This window comes from Brachyhypopomus gauderio, chromosome 4 (assembly GCF_052324685.1).
Source record: "Brachyhypopomus gauderio isolate BG-103 chromosome 4, BGAUD_0.2, whole genome shotgun sequence".
Taxonomy (NCBI): Eukaryota; Metazoa; Chordata; class Actinopteri; order Gymnotiformes; family Hypopomidae; genus Brachyhypopomus; species Brachyhypopomus gauderio.
In genome coordinates, this window is record NC_135214.1 from 36,790,264 (window position 1) to 36,809,313 (window position 19,050).

Genomic DNA, 19,050 nt, shown 5'->3' on the forward strand with positions numbered 1-19,050 from the left:
CCAGACTGCACAAGAACCACTTCAGGGACCACAGCACTCAGCAAATTAGGGGCAGGGCAGGGGTGGGGCAGGGGCAGGCTAGAGGTGGGCGGGGGCAGGACTGGGACAGGCCAAGGGCGGGACTGGGGGTGCTGGGCAGAGTAAACAATGCTGAGCAGGAGGGTGAAGGTGTTGGGGTCTGAGGCACTTTGGGTAATGTCCGTGGTGGGGGACCCACACAATGTAGATGCTTTTATTTGTAGTGCAGGGGGCTAATGTGGGTTAAACACTGGGGTAAGAATAGGTGGAGAATTATGGAGGATACAAACCTCTCTGCATCCATACCTACTACCTCCAGCACTGGAGTAGAACTGGAAGGGGTCATTGCAGAGTTAACTAACCTGATTAAACTCACTGGCAAATGACCAAGATTCTTCACAAGTCGATGTCCATGACTGGAGAAGAGTACATACTAAACCTTGGAGAGCACAAGTGATGACATCAGCGGTGCTGCACTGCTGGCCATGAACACAAACAAGTAAAATGAAATGAAAAAAACTGTGAAACAAACAATGAAACAAACTCTTCTTTATGGGATACAGACAGAAAATCGTGATTTTCTAAAGGATGCTCATTTTTTAGTTGTCTTCGCTGTTTCTTTCTAAAACCTTCATACATTATGTTTAGAATGCAGCATTGCGACGACCACAGAGCAGCACGAACATATGTTGAGTGAGTGTGCCCGGTCGGGTCTACAGCAGGCCTGTTGGCAGGAACGTTAGTGGGGGAGGCCGTGAGTCTGCACTGTGGCCGCACAGCCGCCAGGTGGCAGTAACAATATCAAGCGCTACATTGTTCAGCTATTAGCGAAGAAGAAATTAACACCGCAGCAGACTGGAGCTCCGACAGGTTGGTGAAAATGTAGCATAACAGTGGGAATTACGGGGTAAAACGGGCCGTGAAGGGCGTTTAGGGTTCGGGTACAACAAGCCGACGGTTGTTCACCTATACATGAGATGTACAGGTGGTGGTTTCAGACGCGCTGATGGTGTTAGCCACATCACCTGCTAGTGCGTTCAATCACCAGCGAGGTTCGGCTGGAGCGCGCGGCGGTGCCGAAACGTGCGCGCGACTCGTTATTACCCTTATTTATTAAAAAAGAAAACGACTGGGTGTGTTGATAAATTATACTAATGGTGTTAGTCCTTCTGGTGTTGCTGTGTTTGCTTTGGTTCCGAGTCCGTCCCTTTCGCTACAGTTACTGCGCTATGGCCCGCTATAACACAGTACGGTCCAGTATGACCCAGTATGGTCCGGTATGACCCGCTATGACCCAGTATGGTCCTGTATGGTCTGGTCGTATCCGGCTCTCTCAGTAGGATCAGTGGAGTCACAGGTTCCTGAACACCTCACATCTTCATCACACTCACACTCAGTCTTTGCTAGTTACGGCACTTTGGATGTTTGTGCGGGCCGGTCCAGTCCTCTCGGATATGGGCCGGTGGTTGTGTGAGGCCCAACAATCTCTCTTGGGGGGGGGGGGCGGGGGTTGCATAACAATTCCTTCTGGTAGAGATGTTATTTATTTGTACTAATGTCTCCAACCCACCCAGAAGGTTCTGGCTGGCTGGGGTTTTCTGCTCCATGCTGTAACCCAGTAGTGTTGGACATCTTTGTAGTTCTTGTGTTGTGGCTACTCGTATTGCAGTCAGCCCTCTGTTCAGAGGTTTTGTTGTGGTGTACACCTATGACCTATGACCTGACACTATGTAGGATGTACATTATTGATCAGGGGCTTTGTGTGGCTCAGTGGTTATAAGCTCTGAATACAGTTAGTGCTGCTTCTCAGGTGTCTGAGCTACACTACACCTGGGTGGGTGGAGCCGCTCTGGTGTAATATATTTCTGGTGTACGTTTAAATCAGTGTTGGTGTTAATATATATATATATATATATATATATATATATATATATATATATATATATATATATATATATATATATATATATATTTATGTGTGTGTGTGTGTGTGTGCGTGCGTGCGCATGTGTGTGTGTGTGTGTGTGTGAGACACTACAGAGTTGTCCCAGTGATGCCTAAGAAGTTCCAGGGTGAGAACTCTAAGGCGGTGGTGGCCCGGGCCCGTAAGGCGGAGGCTCGCGCTGCAGCCGACGCTCGTAAACAGCAGGAGCAGGAGGACGCGCTGTGGGAGGACCACGACAAACACGTGCTGAAGAAGGGCCAGAGAAAGGTCAGACTCCACCCTCACCTCCACACACATCCTCACCTCCACACACACCCACACCTCCACCCTCACCTCCACAAACCCTCCACCCCTTCCATCAGACTGTTGGAAAGGAATAACACCTCACTGTGCTTACAAATGTGACTGCAGACACAAAGTGCTGCTTCTCAACTAATGACCACTGGAGGGCGGTAATGATCCTCTTCTCCAGTCTTGTGCTGTGGAGGTCACGTTATGCTCTCTGGTAAAAGTGCTAATGTCTGAAGTGATGCTCTGAAAGTTGAGACTGAGGCAGATGTGTCTCGCGAGAACGCTCACCCATGGCAGAGACATTTCTCCCGTTTGGCCCCACCCACCTGTCCAATGTAGCTGAGGACACGTGACTCTTGCGATGCAGCCGTGCTGAAGCAGGGGTGTTGATGCAGGGGTGTTGAAGCAGGGCTTGATGCCTGGAAAGGAGGCTGTGGTAAAACTCCACCTCTTCTGATCTCCAGTCATGTCTGTTCTCTCTCCTTGTCATGTTGCCTTTTTCCCTGCAGTGATTCTCTCTCTCTCTCTCTCTCTCTCTCTCTCTCTCTCTCTCTCTCTCTCTCTCTCTCTCTCTCTCTCTCTCTCTCTCTCTCTCTCTGCCTCTCTCTCTCTCTCTCTCTCTGCCTCTCTGCCTGTTTCCAAGTCTTTTACCTGCCAGTGTGCGTCTCCTTGGAGACGCTTATTTTAGTGCTGAGGTGTGTCTCTGCTCTCTTTGATTGACCCAGTTGTCTTTGCTCTGAGAGCCGGCCTTTGACGGGACTCCTTTCATCTGAGTGCTTTGCTGTGATTGGCCTATTTTTAGATTATCTGAGTGTTGGTTTGTCAGTTTGTCATACTCTTACTGTGGTCAGTATTATCAGTCCCTGGTGTGACCTCTCACCTGTAGCCTTTGTTGACTGCACTGGGTGAGGCTGCTTTTGAGTATGTGCACGTGTGTGTCTGTGTATGTGAGTGTGTCTGTGTGCGTGTGTGTTAACCTTGTGAATGTTATCTTTAAACTCAGCAGTTCTCTCTCTCTCTCTCTCTCTCTCTCTCTCTCTCTCTGATGTATTATTGAGTGTGTGGTGACTGAGAGGTTGTCACTGGCCATGTTGGCAGGTGTTCTGGTGCCCCTCGTTAAGTGTAGTGTGGACTTCCTGCTGGCGTGTTCCTGCCGTGCTCCTGTTTCTCCGGGCCTGCGTCACCTGATCCTGGGACGGGCCGCGGGCCCCCTGTGTTCCACCACGCCTGCCAGCACAGCCACTCTGCTAATTACCCGCCGCGCTCGGCCCCGCACGCCCGCGCAGACACGCCTCTTCCTCGTGAGCAGGAGGACGGCCCTTCGTGAGTCGGATCTCGCTCAAATGTAGGGCTCGTGGCGCTATTTTGGGCAACGTGCACGTCTCTGGAGACAGAGAACACCTCGATTTAACTGTGTTAGTGAGGCAGCAATGCCTCAGGGGTCCCTCCAGTCTGAGGTGGAAGGGTGGGTGTGTGTGTGTGTGTGTGTGTGTGTGTGTGTGTGTGTGTGTGTGTGTGTGTGTGTGCGCGCGCATGCGCACGTGCGTATACACACACAATACCTGCAGGATTTTCTGTCATCTATTACTATTTGATGTCACTTCCTGTAGCTGGGAGAAGGTGACACAGAATGGCCTTGAGTTTAATTGCTTGTTTTTCTAATCTCCTGGCAGACGTTGTGGCATAAATATGCAGGAATGGAATTAGGACGTGTATCTAATAATGGACCTACTGGGATCCAGTAGTGCAGCGCAGGAAAGTTGTGACTGGCTCTGGGATTAGTACCTCTTGAGCTCTGGGTCTGAGGTGGTGTGTGCGTGTGTCATGGAAGACAAAGCTCCAGACTATTCTCCATCCTGGCTCCAAGATGGTGGAACGATCTTCCATTAGCTGCTAGGACTGCAGAGTCTATTGCTATCTTCAAGCGTAGACTGAAGACTCACCTGTTTGTTGAGTTCTTACCAGAACACTAACACAGCTGATACCACTTGCCATTGTTCTTAAATTGTATGTCTGTCTATGGTTACTTGTGCTTCTTGGCAAATGCCTAACTTGCAAAACACTAGGTAATGATATTGACTCCTGTAGTTTAGTAATAGTCTGACTCAATAGTGTCTTGAATTCTGGCCTATCCGTACTATTACCTAGGATGTATTCTGTGATCAGAAGCAAAGCACTTTGTAAGTTGCTCTGGATTAGAGCATCTGCTAAATGCCGTAAATGTGTGTGTGTGTGTGTGTGTGTGTGTGTGTGTGTGTGTGTGTGTGTAGGGATGCACCGATTCCGATATAAATATCTGTATCGGTCCCGATATTGGAAAAAAATCTAGATTGGGTATCGGTGACAATGTGACCGATCCATAAAAACAGATCTATTCAGTCTAATTCTATGCTTGTAACGCTTTTCGGAGTTAGTTCAACCTTAAATATCCACTCTGTCCCGGATAGAAGTGAACTTGGACAGTTAACAGGCGAGTGAAACACGAAGCACACAGAGGAGAGGTGAATCGCTGACTCGTACTTGTGCTGGTGGTATTCCACTTAGTCGGTTTATTTGCTGGTTGACCAAAATTAACCTGGGCTCCAGCACTACTTGACTGTTCATACATGAACTGGTGAGTTGTCCAAAGCTCATTGAATGCGTTACTTACAGAAATAAATTAAAAAATAAAATAAAGAGCAGTGGTCTGTCGGTCTATGGCAGAAAGCTAAAAAACAACAATATTCCATACATGCTTTGTGCTCTGCGTGATGTCTGCGCTAGCAAACTAGCTGCATAGGTATTGCTGTTTCTCTTATTTCATCTCTTTATTTATTTTAAATTATATTTAGAATTCTTGAACCATTTCAAAGGTTTCTTGCAGTTTGTTTTTCATGTTTGACCAAAGTTGTTGAACCTATTGTTTTTGTCAGTTTCAGGTTCTTTGGTATTATTTATTTTACATTCAATGTTATATTCATAATTGCACTGACTGAACAAATGCAAGTTGTTTTGTTTTTACATGTTTTTATGTGTGTTTAAGTGTTGCTATACTGGTGCAGAGTTTTCAATAAACTTGTAATTCAGTATGTCTGTGTTTAAAAAATTTTTTTTAAGTCGATTCAGCACTGTTTTATTCTATCAGATCAGTATCGGCCGATACTAAGCGTCAGATATCCGTATCGGAAGTGAAATACGTGAATCGGTCCATACCCTGTGTGTGTGGGGGGGGGGGGGGGGGGTTGTCTAGGGTAATGTATGGACCACATTGGGTGCCCATTAGTATCGATGAGGATTGTGTGTAGCAAGAAAAATATCCTTTTAAACTACAGAAACTGGAAAAATGCTGCGAAACTTCAACTGTCTAAATAGTGACAAACTTGAGTAGCTATAAGAATGGAGTATACGTTTCTTCTGTCTGTCTATCTGTCTGTCTGTTTGTCTAACCCGAACCCTGGTGTGTGCAGGATGAGCGGAGAAGAAGAAGCGTTTGGAGGCGCTGGAGAGAAGACGTGAGAACCAGCGCCTCCTAGAGGAGGAGGACTCAAGACTGCCAGGCAGACAGGGCAGAGAGGCTTCTGGAAGGTAACGCGAGCCCAGATCGAGGAGAGCCTCCGGGAGCAGGGTGCCGCGAGAGCTCAAGGAGAAAGGTGAGTGATGGCTCCGCCCACAACACACCTGTAAGGGGCAAGGAGGCAGAAGAAGAAAAATCTAATGCATAAGCAGAACTAGAACTTGCCCCCCCCCCCCCCCCCCCCCCCCCCCCCCCCCCATGCGGCAGCCTTCGGTAGCTCAGGATTCACAGAACAGTAATATAACGGAATGACATGGGAAATAATCGTTAGGCAGCACTAAACTCCACGTAAATCCGGCCCCGGTGGTGGAATGGAGGAACTGCACACGTGCGGATGTCTGAAGTTTATCTTCAGGGAGCGAGATCCTGTTCTCCTCCCCCCTCGCTGCGTTGACCTGTCCCTCCACCCCTGTGTATTTCTCTCCAGCAGAGAAGAGTCACTTGGAGACGCCACTAGAGGAGAATATTAACCACCTGGTTCAGGAAGAGGGCTCCGCACGCACCATCGAGGACGCCATCGCTGTGCTGAGGTGAGGCCTGAGTTAGGGCTGTGTTCAGCCATACTGGAACGTAGGAAATTAAGCTCATACTTCTTGCATGTGGGGCAGGGTGAGAAGGGGTGTGGCTGCGGGGGGGGGGGGGGGGGGGGGGGGGGGGGGGTTTGTGGGCAATTGGCCTCTGTGACTCAGGCTAAGTCCTAAACTTGTCAGTCTTCATAAAATCTACAAGAAATTAAGAAATTCATATAATTTAACTCTCATTGGTGGTGTTGACCTTCATCTTAAAGAGACTTGATTGCATAACTAATTCCATAGACGTTATTGTGGAATCTGCAGCAGTTGATGTAATACCTTTAGAAAATCACATCTAATATATTACCTCCGTTTCTGGCATTAGCTAATGCTAAATAACCAAGGAAACAAACATAATTCTATTGTAAATACTTACCCAGGTTCATTAGCACACACACAGGTTTTCACCAACCGTATCTGGGATGGTGCCATAAAAAATAAACTTTGCACTTCCAGCTGGTGTGTGTGTGTGTGCGTGCGTGCGTGCGTGCGCTGGACCGTGAGATCTCTGCTTAGCTCTTAGCATCCCACATAGAACTTGTAAGCCTGTGGCCTGTGGGAGAAAGATGGCACCCCTTTGCAGAGGGATCTCAGACATGGGTGTAATTGTCCCCTCCTGACAAGAAGGGCAAATCTGAGCAGTCTGTTTTACCTCTTATTTTAAATGTGGTGTGTGGTGTGGTTAAACACGTGTGCACCACAGCCCCCTAGTAACCACTAGTGTATGTTTGTGTTCTAACTGCACAGATGGGTAAATGTGGACAAATTTCGATTGTGGTTGAAAAATCACATTTGACAAATATGGCACATTTCAAGTTTTCTGGGGTTGTATTCCAGTGCATAGGTTGTTAGACCCTGCTGATACAACACAAGCACTGAATAAGTGAATCCTTCACTGAATGTTCCCTTAAACCCCAGAGTGAGTAGAGTCCTACTGTCAAACTGGATTGTCTGAACAATGCCACCACTGTCAGTGGTCAGTAGTAGTACTGCAGCGCCTTACTGAGAGGTCAACAATAAGAGCAGTGTGTGTGTGTACCTACAACAACAGTGTGTGTGCTCTCATTAAGTGACTATTGATTTGTTTGTCATAGGTGCAGACTGTGTGGTCTTTGATTTAAAAGGTGGTATGTGGAGTGCCTAGTTCAGTGTGTGTGTGTTTGCAGCACTAAGGAGGATCTGGACCGCCACCCGGAGAGGCGGATGAGGTGGCATACACGGCCTTCGAGGAGGCCAACATGCCACGCTTGAAGGTGGAGAACCCCAACATGGCGTCTGTCTCAGCTCAAACAGCAGCTGAAGAAGGAGTGGGCCAAGTCTCCAGAGACCCGCTCAACCAGCGCTTCACCGCCTATAACGCAAAAGTAACCGACTACAGAGCCTCCAGCAGCCCAGAGACAGAGGCGCCCGCAGGGCGTGAGGGACCCACCCCAGCCAGATCGAGTTTTTCATAGAAAAACACAGTTAAGACAAACACAGTCAGGATGTTCCCTGTCTTTGGGCCCCCTCCTAACCCCAGAGGACACTGCAGATTAACTTCCCTCATGTCAAAGTGCAAACGTGCCATCATCATAGGTCTGTGAGCCACTCCAGTGATCAGAAGGTCTGAACCATCTCAGGCTAGGCTGAAAGTAAGGAAATAAAAATGAGATGGAGAAGATAGTGAGTGAGAGTGTGTGTGTGTGTGTGTGTGTTTGCGTTTGTTTGTATTTTAAAAAGAATAAATGAGTGCACTTGAGTAACAAATGTGTTTGAGTTGTTGCGGGATATGGGAATGTGTCTAGGCTGTCGGCACCTGTTGGAGGACTCTGCATGTAGAAACAGTTGTGTTCAGCCCTCTTAACACAAGACTGATGGTGTGATGGTGGTCACTCTTCCAGATGCCCTGTGGAAATGTTTAAGATCTCAAGTTTCTGAGCGTGTTTGCAGTGGAACAGTGTTTGACGCTTTTGAGTGAACACGTGGTGATCTGTCCTAATGGAGGTGTGTCCAGAAGAAGACCTAGCACCTCCCCAACCAGATGAAAATCATGTGCACCCTTCAGCCTCTCTATGCTGGCCTAATAAGCTCTGCCCTTTCTGGTACACCTGTCCAGCAGGTGCGTGTTGTAGGTGTACACCTACACACTGTTATCCGTCTGTTCTCCTGGACGGCTCTTGTGCTGCTCGACCTTGTGAGGGGACTTAATTAAAGTGGTGGTGTAGGGGGTAGTGCGTGTTGTGCTGGTGGGGGTGATTTGGTAGTGGGTGTTGTGCTGGTGGGGGTGCAGCGCTGCTCAAACTCTCGTGCGTGATGAAATGAGGGCCATCGAAAACTGCTCATGACCACAGCTGGTCCCATATGGCTGGTATGCGTGTGCGTATACACACATGGTAGAGTTCTGCTAGGGTTCTTTTAGGGTTCTGGGGGATGATGGAATCACATCAGCACGTCAAGCTTTGAGCTGCACACCCAACGTCCTTGCAGACCTCTACCCCTTGGCCACACTGACAGCCCTGTCCTGTTTCATGTTCATACAATTCCTATATAAATATACAAGGGTTGGACAATGAAACTGAAACACCTGTCATTTTAGTGTGGGAGGTTTCATGGCTAAATTGGACCAACCTGGTGGCCAATCTTCATACATTGCACCAATAAGATCAGAGTGTGAAGGCTCAATTAGCAGGGTAAGATCACAGTTTTGCTCAAAATATTGCAATGCACACAACATTATGGGTGACATACCAGAGTTCAAAAAAGGACAAATTGTTGATGCACGTCTTGTTGGCGCATCTGTGACCAAGATAGCAAGTATTTGTGATGTTTCAAGAGCCACAGTATCCAGGGTAATGTCAGCATACCACCAAGGAGGACAAACCACATCCAACAGGATTAACTGTGGACGCAAGAGGAAGCTGTATGAAAGAGATGTTGGGGTGCTAACCCAGATTGTATCCAAAAAACATAAAACATTTTTTAAAAAGAATAAAATGTGCACCTCAACTCTCCTGTTTCCACCAAAACTGTCCACCGGGAGCTCCACAGGGTCAATATACACGGCCGCGCTGCTATAGCCAAACATTTGTCAATCGTCAGTTTCAATGGTGCAAGGAGCGCAATCTTGGGCTGTGGACAATGTGAAACATGTACTGTTCTCTGATGAGTCCACCTTTACTGTTTTCCCCACATCTGGGGTGTGGAGAAGCCCTAAAACAGCATACCACCCAGACTGTTGCATGACCAGAGTGAAGCATGGGGATGGATCAGAGATGGTTTGGGCTGCCATATCATGGCATTCCTTTGGCCCAATACTTGTGCTAGATGGGCAGGTCACTGCCAAGGACTACCGAACCATTCTGGAGGACCATGTGCATCCAATGGTTCAAACATTGTATCCTGAAGGTGGTGTCGTGTATCAGGATGACAATGCACCAATACACACAGCAAGACTGGTGAAAGATTGGTTTGATTAACATGAAAGTGAAGTTGAAAATCTCCCATGGCCTGCACAATCACCAGATCTAAATATTATTGAGCCACTTTGGGGTGTTTTGGAGGAGCGAGTCAGGAAACATTTTCTTCCACCACCATCACATAGTGACCTGGTCACTGTCCTGCAAGACGAATGGCCTAAAATCCCTCTGACAACTGTGCAGGACTTGTGTATGTCAATCCCAAGATGAATTGATGCTGTATTGGCCGCAAAAGGAGGCCCTACACCATACTAATAAATTATTGTGGTCTAAAACCTGGTGTTTCACTTTCTTTGTCCAACCCCTGTATATAGTTCCTACGTTATTATATAATACTACTGCTTTAGATCGTAATGCGCTACAGGTTTATAAGAGTTACTGTTTCTTAACTCCACGCTCCAATGTTCTTAGTCATGCTTCTTTTTAATGAAGTTAGTGCCTAACTTCCTGTTTCAGTGTAGTGTCTGTTCTGCTTGTTTAAACATTGTGTTCATCTGAATAAAGATGGAATAATGTGAGACTACATCACCATCGTTACTGTTAACAATAATAATTAATTGTATTAATGATATCATCATTCCCAGTATTATAATATGCACAGACGGTCATGCGATTAAAGACTCAAAATCATGTTCAGAGGAATATTGACTAATTTCTGGTTAGGCCTATACCCAAATCAGTCACACATTTGTACACACTGCTCTTTTCAAAACTAACCCTCCTTTTAACGAACAGTGATTTTGACTCGCTGGTCCTTCATTCCGATATATGTGAGGCCCTTTTGTTCTGTCGGGTGGGCCATCTGTCCGCCTGCTGCCCCGCCGAAGGTTTCTGGCAGAGTCAACGGGGATGTCCGCTCAAATCTCCTACTGCTTGTTGGAATGGGTCTAGCCTGCACCATGACGCTGACGTTAACACAACACCAAGGTGCACCATCGTGACCGGGGTGTCTCTTCCTCTCGGTTGGGTCCAGCAGTTCTTCCGGCGATGACTCGTGAGCCCCTGCGCAAAAACACACTTATGTTCATGCAGTTTTGCCTTCTCTATATGACACGAACACGCACCGTCCCCGTTTGAAGACCATCCCAGTACGCACAATGTTTTGATGTATATTTGTCTCCGCGTTTTAATTTTCTCAATAGTACCAACGAGACTGTTCTTAGCCTGTCGGTGTTTACTGAAGTGGAAAATGTGTTTTCTAAGACAAATTTAGCGGATGCGATTATGGATTATCAACTGTGTCCTGTAGAGACTGGTAATTAAAACTGTTCCTTCCAGGGTTCAGGGACAGTTCATTGAGCGTTTCTGCAGCCCACATACACGAGCAGTCCTGATCTACAATGTACGCTGTAAATGCCAGTGCTCAATTATTTTAGTTTCTCATTTAAATTTCCAGTAAATGTTCAGTTTTATGTCGACACAACTGAGCGGACCAGGTTGTGCTTGTGGTAATCAAACAGGCTCACGTGCTGACGTCGTGCGCAGATGAGAGATTCTGCCCCCCCCCCCCCCCAACCGGCTATAAATAGCTCGGAATCCCCTCACCGAGGAGGCGCGCGAGCATTACGCAGAGTGCATGCGAGTTCCGCTGCTGAGTGGCAGCAGCACCGTCGAGCTGTGTTGAGTGTGTTTAGCTGCGCGGCCATCAGAACGTGGAGGCCTTGTGCTCCCGTTCACTGTGATATGAACACGAGACATTGGCTCGAGGCAGAGAGGTGTGGGTTATTCACTCCTGCATACACAATGAAGCGAATCTCATCTCAGTAAATAATATTAATGAAGGAAACGTTTGGTCTGTTCCATTATATCGTTATATCCTAAACCTCACCTCACCCTCTTTCTCCAGTTTCCACGGGCGGGTTTCCCGTCTCTGCTGTTGTTAGACCTACGGGATTGTTTCTGTCATTGCACACGCCTTAAGATTTACAGCCTTTAGATTTACATAGGCATGTTACACTATGCTTGATGACAGTTGACCGACAGCCATTTCCAGAAGGACGTGGATGAAGACTTCCTGGTGTAAGTGAAATGTCTTTACTCTGCACGCTGAGGTATGTCTCAACAGTTCTCTGGTGCACACATGCAGCTAGCTGGCCAGCACGCAGTGCCTGTAGAGCTTTGTTGCAGCGCTGTGTGTGTGTGTGTGTGTGTGTGTGTGTGTGTGTGTGTGTGTGTGAGAGAGAGAAGAGAGAAGATAAGAGGGTTTAGGTGGGCCCCTTTGAACTCCTCAGCATCAATCACACTTCTCTTCCTCCTCTTTTCCAGAGTGCTCTACACCCATTCACTCTTCTGTATCCCTCCTTCTCACACCATCTCACTCCCACCTCACTCCAGATGCACAGAGGGTGAACATTAAGAGTGTAATTGTGCCGAGGGTAAAATATGAAGTGTGGTGTTTTGCGCTCTCAAGTCAGGCTTCCACTTTCGTGTGTGCGTGTGTGTGTATATGTGTATGTGTGTCTCTCTCTTTGTCGTCCAGTCTATTTGCATGTCAGCTCTTAACAGGCTGGGTTGCTCTTTCCTCACTGTGCATTCTAATGATGTGTCTGAGAGAGCCACAGCCCAACCCCCCCCCCCCCCCCCCCCCACCTCCACCGAAGAGGCGTGTAGTTGGGGGCGAGGCGTGTAGTTGGGGGATGAATCCTCTCTCCACCTAGCCAGTTCATTCAGGACTGCAGTCAAGTTAATGTAAGCTGGCCGCAATCCAGGGGGATTCGATTCTACCTGAAGGACAGAGGTAAGAATACCTTGTTGTTCATTTGTTATCATATTAGTGGTTGAAAGTCTGTTAACGTCAGAGAGAATGACTGAGTGACAGACCAGACCACACAACACGACAGACCAGACCAGACCACACAACACGACAGACCAGTCCACACAACACGACAGACCAGTCCACACAACACGACAGACCAGACCAGACAACACGACAGCCATTCTGCCTTCGCCATCCCTAAGGGGCCATTTTATAACCACATACTCAACTAATCAAAATATAATAATAATAATCAAAATGTCATCAGGGAGAAAACCTTTCCTTAAGAGAGTTTCCTTAATTTGGATGTTTTAATGGAATAATGGCACAATGTAACTATTTTGTACCATATAAAGTATTGTGTGATAACTGATATTTTGTAGTATTGTGTGATTTATATTTTTGCTGTTGATGCTTCTTACATATGCTTGATATGCTGGGGGTGTGTGACAGCTGTGAGATGTTTGTGTGTGATGTGAGGAAGGTGAAGAGGTTCTCATCATCCACCATCATTGTTCTGTTACGGCGGTGTCAGCACTGGACTGCGCCATCGCACACGGTTCTGATTTACCTGCTGAATTAACTGCTTTCAAACATGTAAAAGAGTTTGTAAAAAATGTGTTTAGATTCTAATAAATCTCTCGCACTCTGCCTTTCTTCTATATATCTGTAAGGTGAACTGTCCACACCAATAACAGTGCCTCTCACACTGTGGTCACAGGATCTGTTCATCTTTATTTATTTCAAAGGGTGTGGTAAAAGGTGCTCAAGCAAACCTGATATGAGATCAGTGCTGCTGTGTCCCCTGCTGTGGCTACTGGCCATAGGTGTCTGAGTCCAGAACAGTCCCTATGGCTAAATTAACTGAGGTCTGTATTTAGTTGTGCAGTGGTCATGGGTGAGAGCTTCTCATCATGTTCACAGGTCTAGTGGCAGAAATTGAGTGAGGAGAGCCGTGAGATCACTAATATCAGTCATGGCCAAGACGTTGTTTTCAAACTCACACATTTACACACATGAAATTTACATTAAAATGTTATTTGTCTGTGGTTCAATTTACAAAGTACACTAGTACAAAATAGTTCATCATTTTCTAGTTCTGGATCTAAGCCTGATTTATCCACCGTGCTGTGTTGAGAATGGACTATTTCCTGGTCTCCCGGGTAACCCCGCCTTTACACTGTCAATCCTTTTATTAACCCTTTAGATTCTAGTCCCGTCATCCCCCATACAAGGAGTATGAGGACATGGAGAGTGTGTGTGTGTGTGTGTGGTACTGCAGGTGAGAGAGAATGAGTGATTGAAAGTGTGTGTACACAAAACACGACATCAGTTCAAACTGCTAGAGTACTGACACACACACACACACACAGAGATCCGCTAGAATACTGACACACACCCACACACAGATCTGCTAGTATACTCTCACACACACACACAGATCTGCTAATGTACAGACACACACGCACAGATCTGCTAGAATACTGACGCACACACACACACACACATATACACGCACGCGTGCGCGCGCGCGCACACACACACACAGATCTGCTAGTGTACTGACACACACACACACAGATCTGCTAGTGTACTGACACACACATGCACAGATCTGCTAGAATACTCACACACACACAGAGATCTGTTAGAGTACTCTCTCTCTCACACACAGAGAGAGAGAGAGAGAGAGAGATCTGCTATTGACACACACATACACACACCCACTGAACCAGGAGTGGGATATTCAGGTATAATTGTTAGGTATCATTTGACTTTCGTCCAGTGGTTTTTCCAGCTTAGAGTACCTTGTGTTCAGGACTATCTATTCTACCTTGGAGATTCCAAGCAACTACATAGCACTTTTGTAAGTCGCTCTGGATAAGAGCGTCTGCTAAATGCCATAAATGTAAATGTAAATGTAAATGGATAGGAAGGTTAATAATGAATGTGCTTGTGGGCAGCCCTACCTCCAAAACCAGCAAGCAAATGATACTTCAAGACCTGTCCGGATCTCGAGGACTAATTATCTAATGAAAACGATCAGGTTTCTCCCTCTGTCTCATGTCTACTTTACATTTTGACTCACGGACATCAGCGAGGCCCTCACTGCAAATTACACATAGGGTGAAAACCCTCAAATAATCTACAAATTTATTCTCGAGTTTAAGAGGTTTACAAAGAAAGGCACCATATGGACCATCATATGTGTCGCCATACTTTAGCACTTTTTATGGGTGACAATAAAATACTAATCAGTCGGATTACTGATTGTTTTGGATATTGTTGATATTGTTTTGCTCTTTTGCAGGGTACCGTAAGATTACTACCCGATGGATTTCTCTCCTGATTCGGGCCTGCTTATTCAGATCGGTCTGAAAATGAACTGTTATCGTGACTTGTGATTTTTGACTCGCCAGTGAAAGCCGCGAGCAGATTGTGAAATCCTCCCGAACACAATGGAACTGGACTCGCGCGAGCGAAGCGTGTGTTGCTCCCGTCTACCTTCAGGTCGCACCTGGCTTTGGCGCTCGCTCACGTGAGCCGTGCACATTTACAGGGGGCTGATCATCGCGGGAGGGCGGCGTTCCCCGGAACTACACCGTGACGTGATGAGGCTGGTCCTGGTCAGACCTACCAATGAAACCAGCCGTCTTGACTCCACCGGGGCCACACGCAGCGACAGGGTGCCGGATCATTGCAGCGCAAAGCGACACTCACTGTCCGCCGGAGGTGAGGAGGTGATGCAGCAACGGTACCCGCGCGCTGTCCACCAGCAACACGTAACCCCCCCGGAGCACAGAGGAGCGCAGAGCGGCGCCGTGCCGTGTCCTCAAGCCGTGCCTGCCCAGGTCGCCCCGCTGTGCAGTCTGCCACCGCCGCCACCGGCACAGAACCAGCGCGGCTGTGCTTCGTCTAAACAGAGCCAGGTGAAGCTACCCATCCTGTTCGGTCAGGAAGACTGCACGACTGCCGAACTGCAACGGGGCGGTCCACCTGCACTAAAAAGCCACGGGACCAACCCGAGCCTTGCAAACCGCGAGTCCAGCTCTTCCAAACACTCGATTCGTCAACAGGGTGTCGGAGCGGGCGCGGCAGGAGCGGAGAGACCCGACTCCCCCACTAACCCCGTTTGTGTCTGGTGTGCTCAGTGTTCTGCTGCGTCGCAGCTACGGTGCCATCATCCTCCAGGGGATCATTGGAGGAAATCAGCAAATTGCCAGCAAGATCATTTCTCCTGCAACTGCGGAAGAGAAGGCGGGTTACCAGAGCAGCCGCTGCAGTCCAAGACCCATCACTGTGCGCCGCCACAGCACAACAACCCCTTCGCTAACCTCTTGCACAGCCCTCCACCATCGCAGTGCGTTCACGCGCTCCGGGCAGGTGAGATCACGCACGAGCCAGTATCGTTCAGTCCTGAGGATCCGCAGACGCAACCGCCTCGGTTGCACGTTCAGCAACAGCGGCTGGTGAGAAGCAGCCTGCCCAACTGCTGCGCGGGCGGATCGGCGGACTTCAGGTCTCAGCAACCGTCTCTGCTGCAGCAGCAACCGCGAGCGACCCGAGCGGAATGGCAACGGCACCGTGACGGCGACGCGGCTCGCGCGTTACCGCAGCAGTGCCTCCGCTCGCAGCCCGCCGACTGCTCGCCCGGCCGATGCACGCCAGTCAGACAGTCGTCTGCGACAGCGCGGAGTAAAAGCAGCCCGCTCTCCACGGACGGTCGCCCGTGGTTGGATAACGACCCGCGGGGGGAGAACCGACACAGAAGCGAAGGGCACCAGGTAACGGAGATGTATTGTGTGTTTTCATGGCACATACGTGCTTGTTGTGATGGGCACATTTACGGCTGCGTAGATTAAACGGTAATATGCAGCTGCATCACCGCGGTTTAGCGGTAGGTTTTCTGCCCGGTGATTTCACGGGGGTGGTTAGCCGAAGCGTTTTAAGTCTGTTCGGGTCCGCACTTTGACAGTTGTGTGGAAGACGCGCCTGCTGTGATGTGAGGTCATGCTTCAACACATTATACCAGTCCGTGGAGCCGGGCAGGATATGCGTACAGGGCCGGGTTTGGGTTACAGTGCATCATACGACACACTGCTGATGGTGATCGCCCGTCGTCAAGCCTGGGGAACCTCACCAGCACTGCAACAGGCTGCCAGTGCGAGTCTGCGCTGTGCATGATGGCGCTCTGCAGACTCGCACGCCACCAAACCTCAGTTAAATTAAAACATTGATCTCTCAGCGCTTAAATTCTGCGTCCAATACGGTTCTGAAACATTCGACGCAGGCAGAAGATTACTGCAGATATTTCTGCACGGGGAGGCTTTCGACAGGATGGAAAAAACGGAGATTATCAGTTGAGCAGAAGGACAATAACAGCGTTAAGTCTGCATCGTACAGGGAAGCTTCAGGCTCGCGCTAAATTCATGCCCGTAGTTCACGTGACAGGAGGGCCAGCAGCATCAGCACCACATTACCTTCAATTAGAGCTGTCCAGTTACCGGGGCTCGGCCTCTGGTTACTTTAGGAGTCTCTCTTTCTCTTTCTCTCTCTTTTCTCTTTCTTTCTTTCTTTCTATCTATCTATCTATCTATCTATCTATCTATCTATCTATCTATCTATCTATCTATCTATCTATCTATCTATCTATCTCTCCCTCTCCTTATCTATCTCTCCTTCTGTCTCTCTTTCCCTCTCCTTATCTATCTCTCCTTCTGTCTCTCTTTCCCTCTCCTTATCTATCTCTCCTCTCTCACTCTCTCTCTGTGTGTGTGTGTGTGTGGGAGAGAGAGAGATTCTGTCCTGCCATTGCCTTTATAGTTGCAAAATTTTTATCTATCTGTCTATATATCTGTCTGTCTCTCTATCTGTCTGTCTGTCTGTCTGAGTGTTATATGTAATCCAAAGCAGGCATGGTGGTATTAATCTGGATCTGTCTGCTCCTGTCCAGAGGTACATCAGTGACATCCGTTTCTTCTGCAGGTCCAACCCCCATTTCTGCACGCTTGCTCAATTTCCCGCTGGTCTGAGCAGGAGAGACAGCCTGTCTGAGCCACTGTAACATGTGCTACACACACGATCAACACACATGCAGGAAACACTGCCCCCTGCACTGGGGCTACAGGGGCAGGTTAGCCAGGTCAGAAAGTGTCAGGTCTAAGTTAGACTCCACATATTCATTAGACCCCTCATATCTTTTAGAATCGACATATCCATTATACCCGTCAAACCCGTTAGACTCACCATATGTTGGACTCGCTGTATTCGTTTGATTCCTCATATCTGTTCACATTTCTGCTCCCTTCTGCTCTTTTCTGTCATTCCCTTGCAGATTGAGCTTCATAATTTATCATCTGAGTATCATCAGTAAAGAAACCAAACCTCCAAACATGTCACCAAACCTCCAAACATGTCAGCAAACACTTTGAAAACCAAAATAACATTCTTGCAGAAATACAGTGTAACCCAGCAATTTGTAAATGCTGGGTCCAAACACTATGGACTGCATTCAGAGGCTTACTATGGTGTGTGTGTGTGTGTGTGTGTGTGTGTGTGTGTGTGTGTGTGTGTGGTCATAGATGCAGATCCCATGTCTCAGCAGTGTGTGAGAGTGTGGTCAGCAGAGGAGGTCAGAGTTAATCACTGCTAGGCCTCTGCTCTTTAATGGTGGCTGATTTGTGGAGATTGTGCCTGGTGTTGTGTTCTGTTGTAGGAAATGTTCAGACTGACTGTGTGTGTGTTCAGTTGTAGGAAGTGTCCAGACTGAACGTATGTGTGTTCTGTTGTGGGAAGTGTTCACACTGAACGCGTGTGTGATCTGTTGCAGGAAGTGTTCACACTGAATGCGTGTGTGTTCTGTTGTGGGAAGTGTCCAGACTGAACGCGTGTGTGATCTGTTGCAGGAAGTATTCACACTGAATGTGTGTGTTCTGTTGTAGGAAGTGTTCAGACTGAACGTGTTCTCACTCTCTGTGCTGCACACACCAGGTTCTGCACGCTCAGAACGTCTTGCTGTCTCAGCAGTGGAGTGTGCAGCCAGCAGCCTAACACCACGCTCCTGTGTACTCACACCCTTGCGCTGACCCTGTGTTGACTCCCTTAAATGAGAGTGATGGTGTGTTTTCATTTGTGTCAGTTGTTTTAAACTGTCCTAGAGTGGCAATACTCTTAAAATACATCAGCAAAATATCCTGCAGTGACATGACCACATTGAACTCATTCAGGTGGAGGAAGAGCAGGATAGTTTAGAGGGAAAACTGGGGTATGAGAGCCTGTACACGGCCCAGGTTTACCTTACTGTGAACCGTCAGCCATGGAGACTGGATGAGGTTTTTTCAGGATGTAGTCATTGTTACAACAGATCGCCTGCTATGTTGCGTAGCTCACACAATGTTTGTCTGAGATGAACGTTTTGAATCCAGCTTTGCCTCCCGCCTTCTCTCATGGGGCAGTCCTGC

General features: G+C 47.9%; 2 protein-coding genes across 2 annotated transcripts in view; both read left to right on the forward strand.

Moving 5' to 3' along the window:
* The first annotated feature begins 736 nt into the window (after positions 1-736).
* On the forward strand, positions 737-8,117 carry ccdc124 (coiled-coil domain containing 124). Its single transcript, XM_077004412.1, is given in 10 exon segments — positions 737-888; positions 2,059-2,230; positions 5,527-5,530; positions 5,707-5,811; positions 5,814-5,887; positions 6,240-6,337; positions 7,546-7,586; positions 7,589-7,650; positions 7,652-7,703; positions 7,706-8,117. Coding segments are annotated over 9 exon segments (723 nt in total). The 5' UTR covers positions 737-888; positions 2,059-2,071; the 3' UTR covers positions 7,834-8,117.
* Positions 8,118-12,470: 4,353 nt separating this feature from the next.
* The window catches only part of kcnn1b (potassium intermediate/small conductance calcium-activated channel, subfamily N, member 1b), a 45,444-nt gene continuing 38,864 nt past the window's right edge, over positions 12,471-19,050 (forward strand). Inside the window, exons 1-2 of the mRNA XM_077004408.1 lie at positions 12,471-12,571; positions 14,901-16,374. Coding sequence (XP_076860523.1) covers positions 15,202-16,374 — 1,173 coding nt within the window. The 5' untranslated portion in view covers positions 12,471-12,571; positions 14,901-15,201. The remainder of the gene's footprint in view (positions 12,572-14,900; positions 16,375-19,050) is intronic.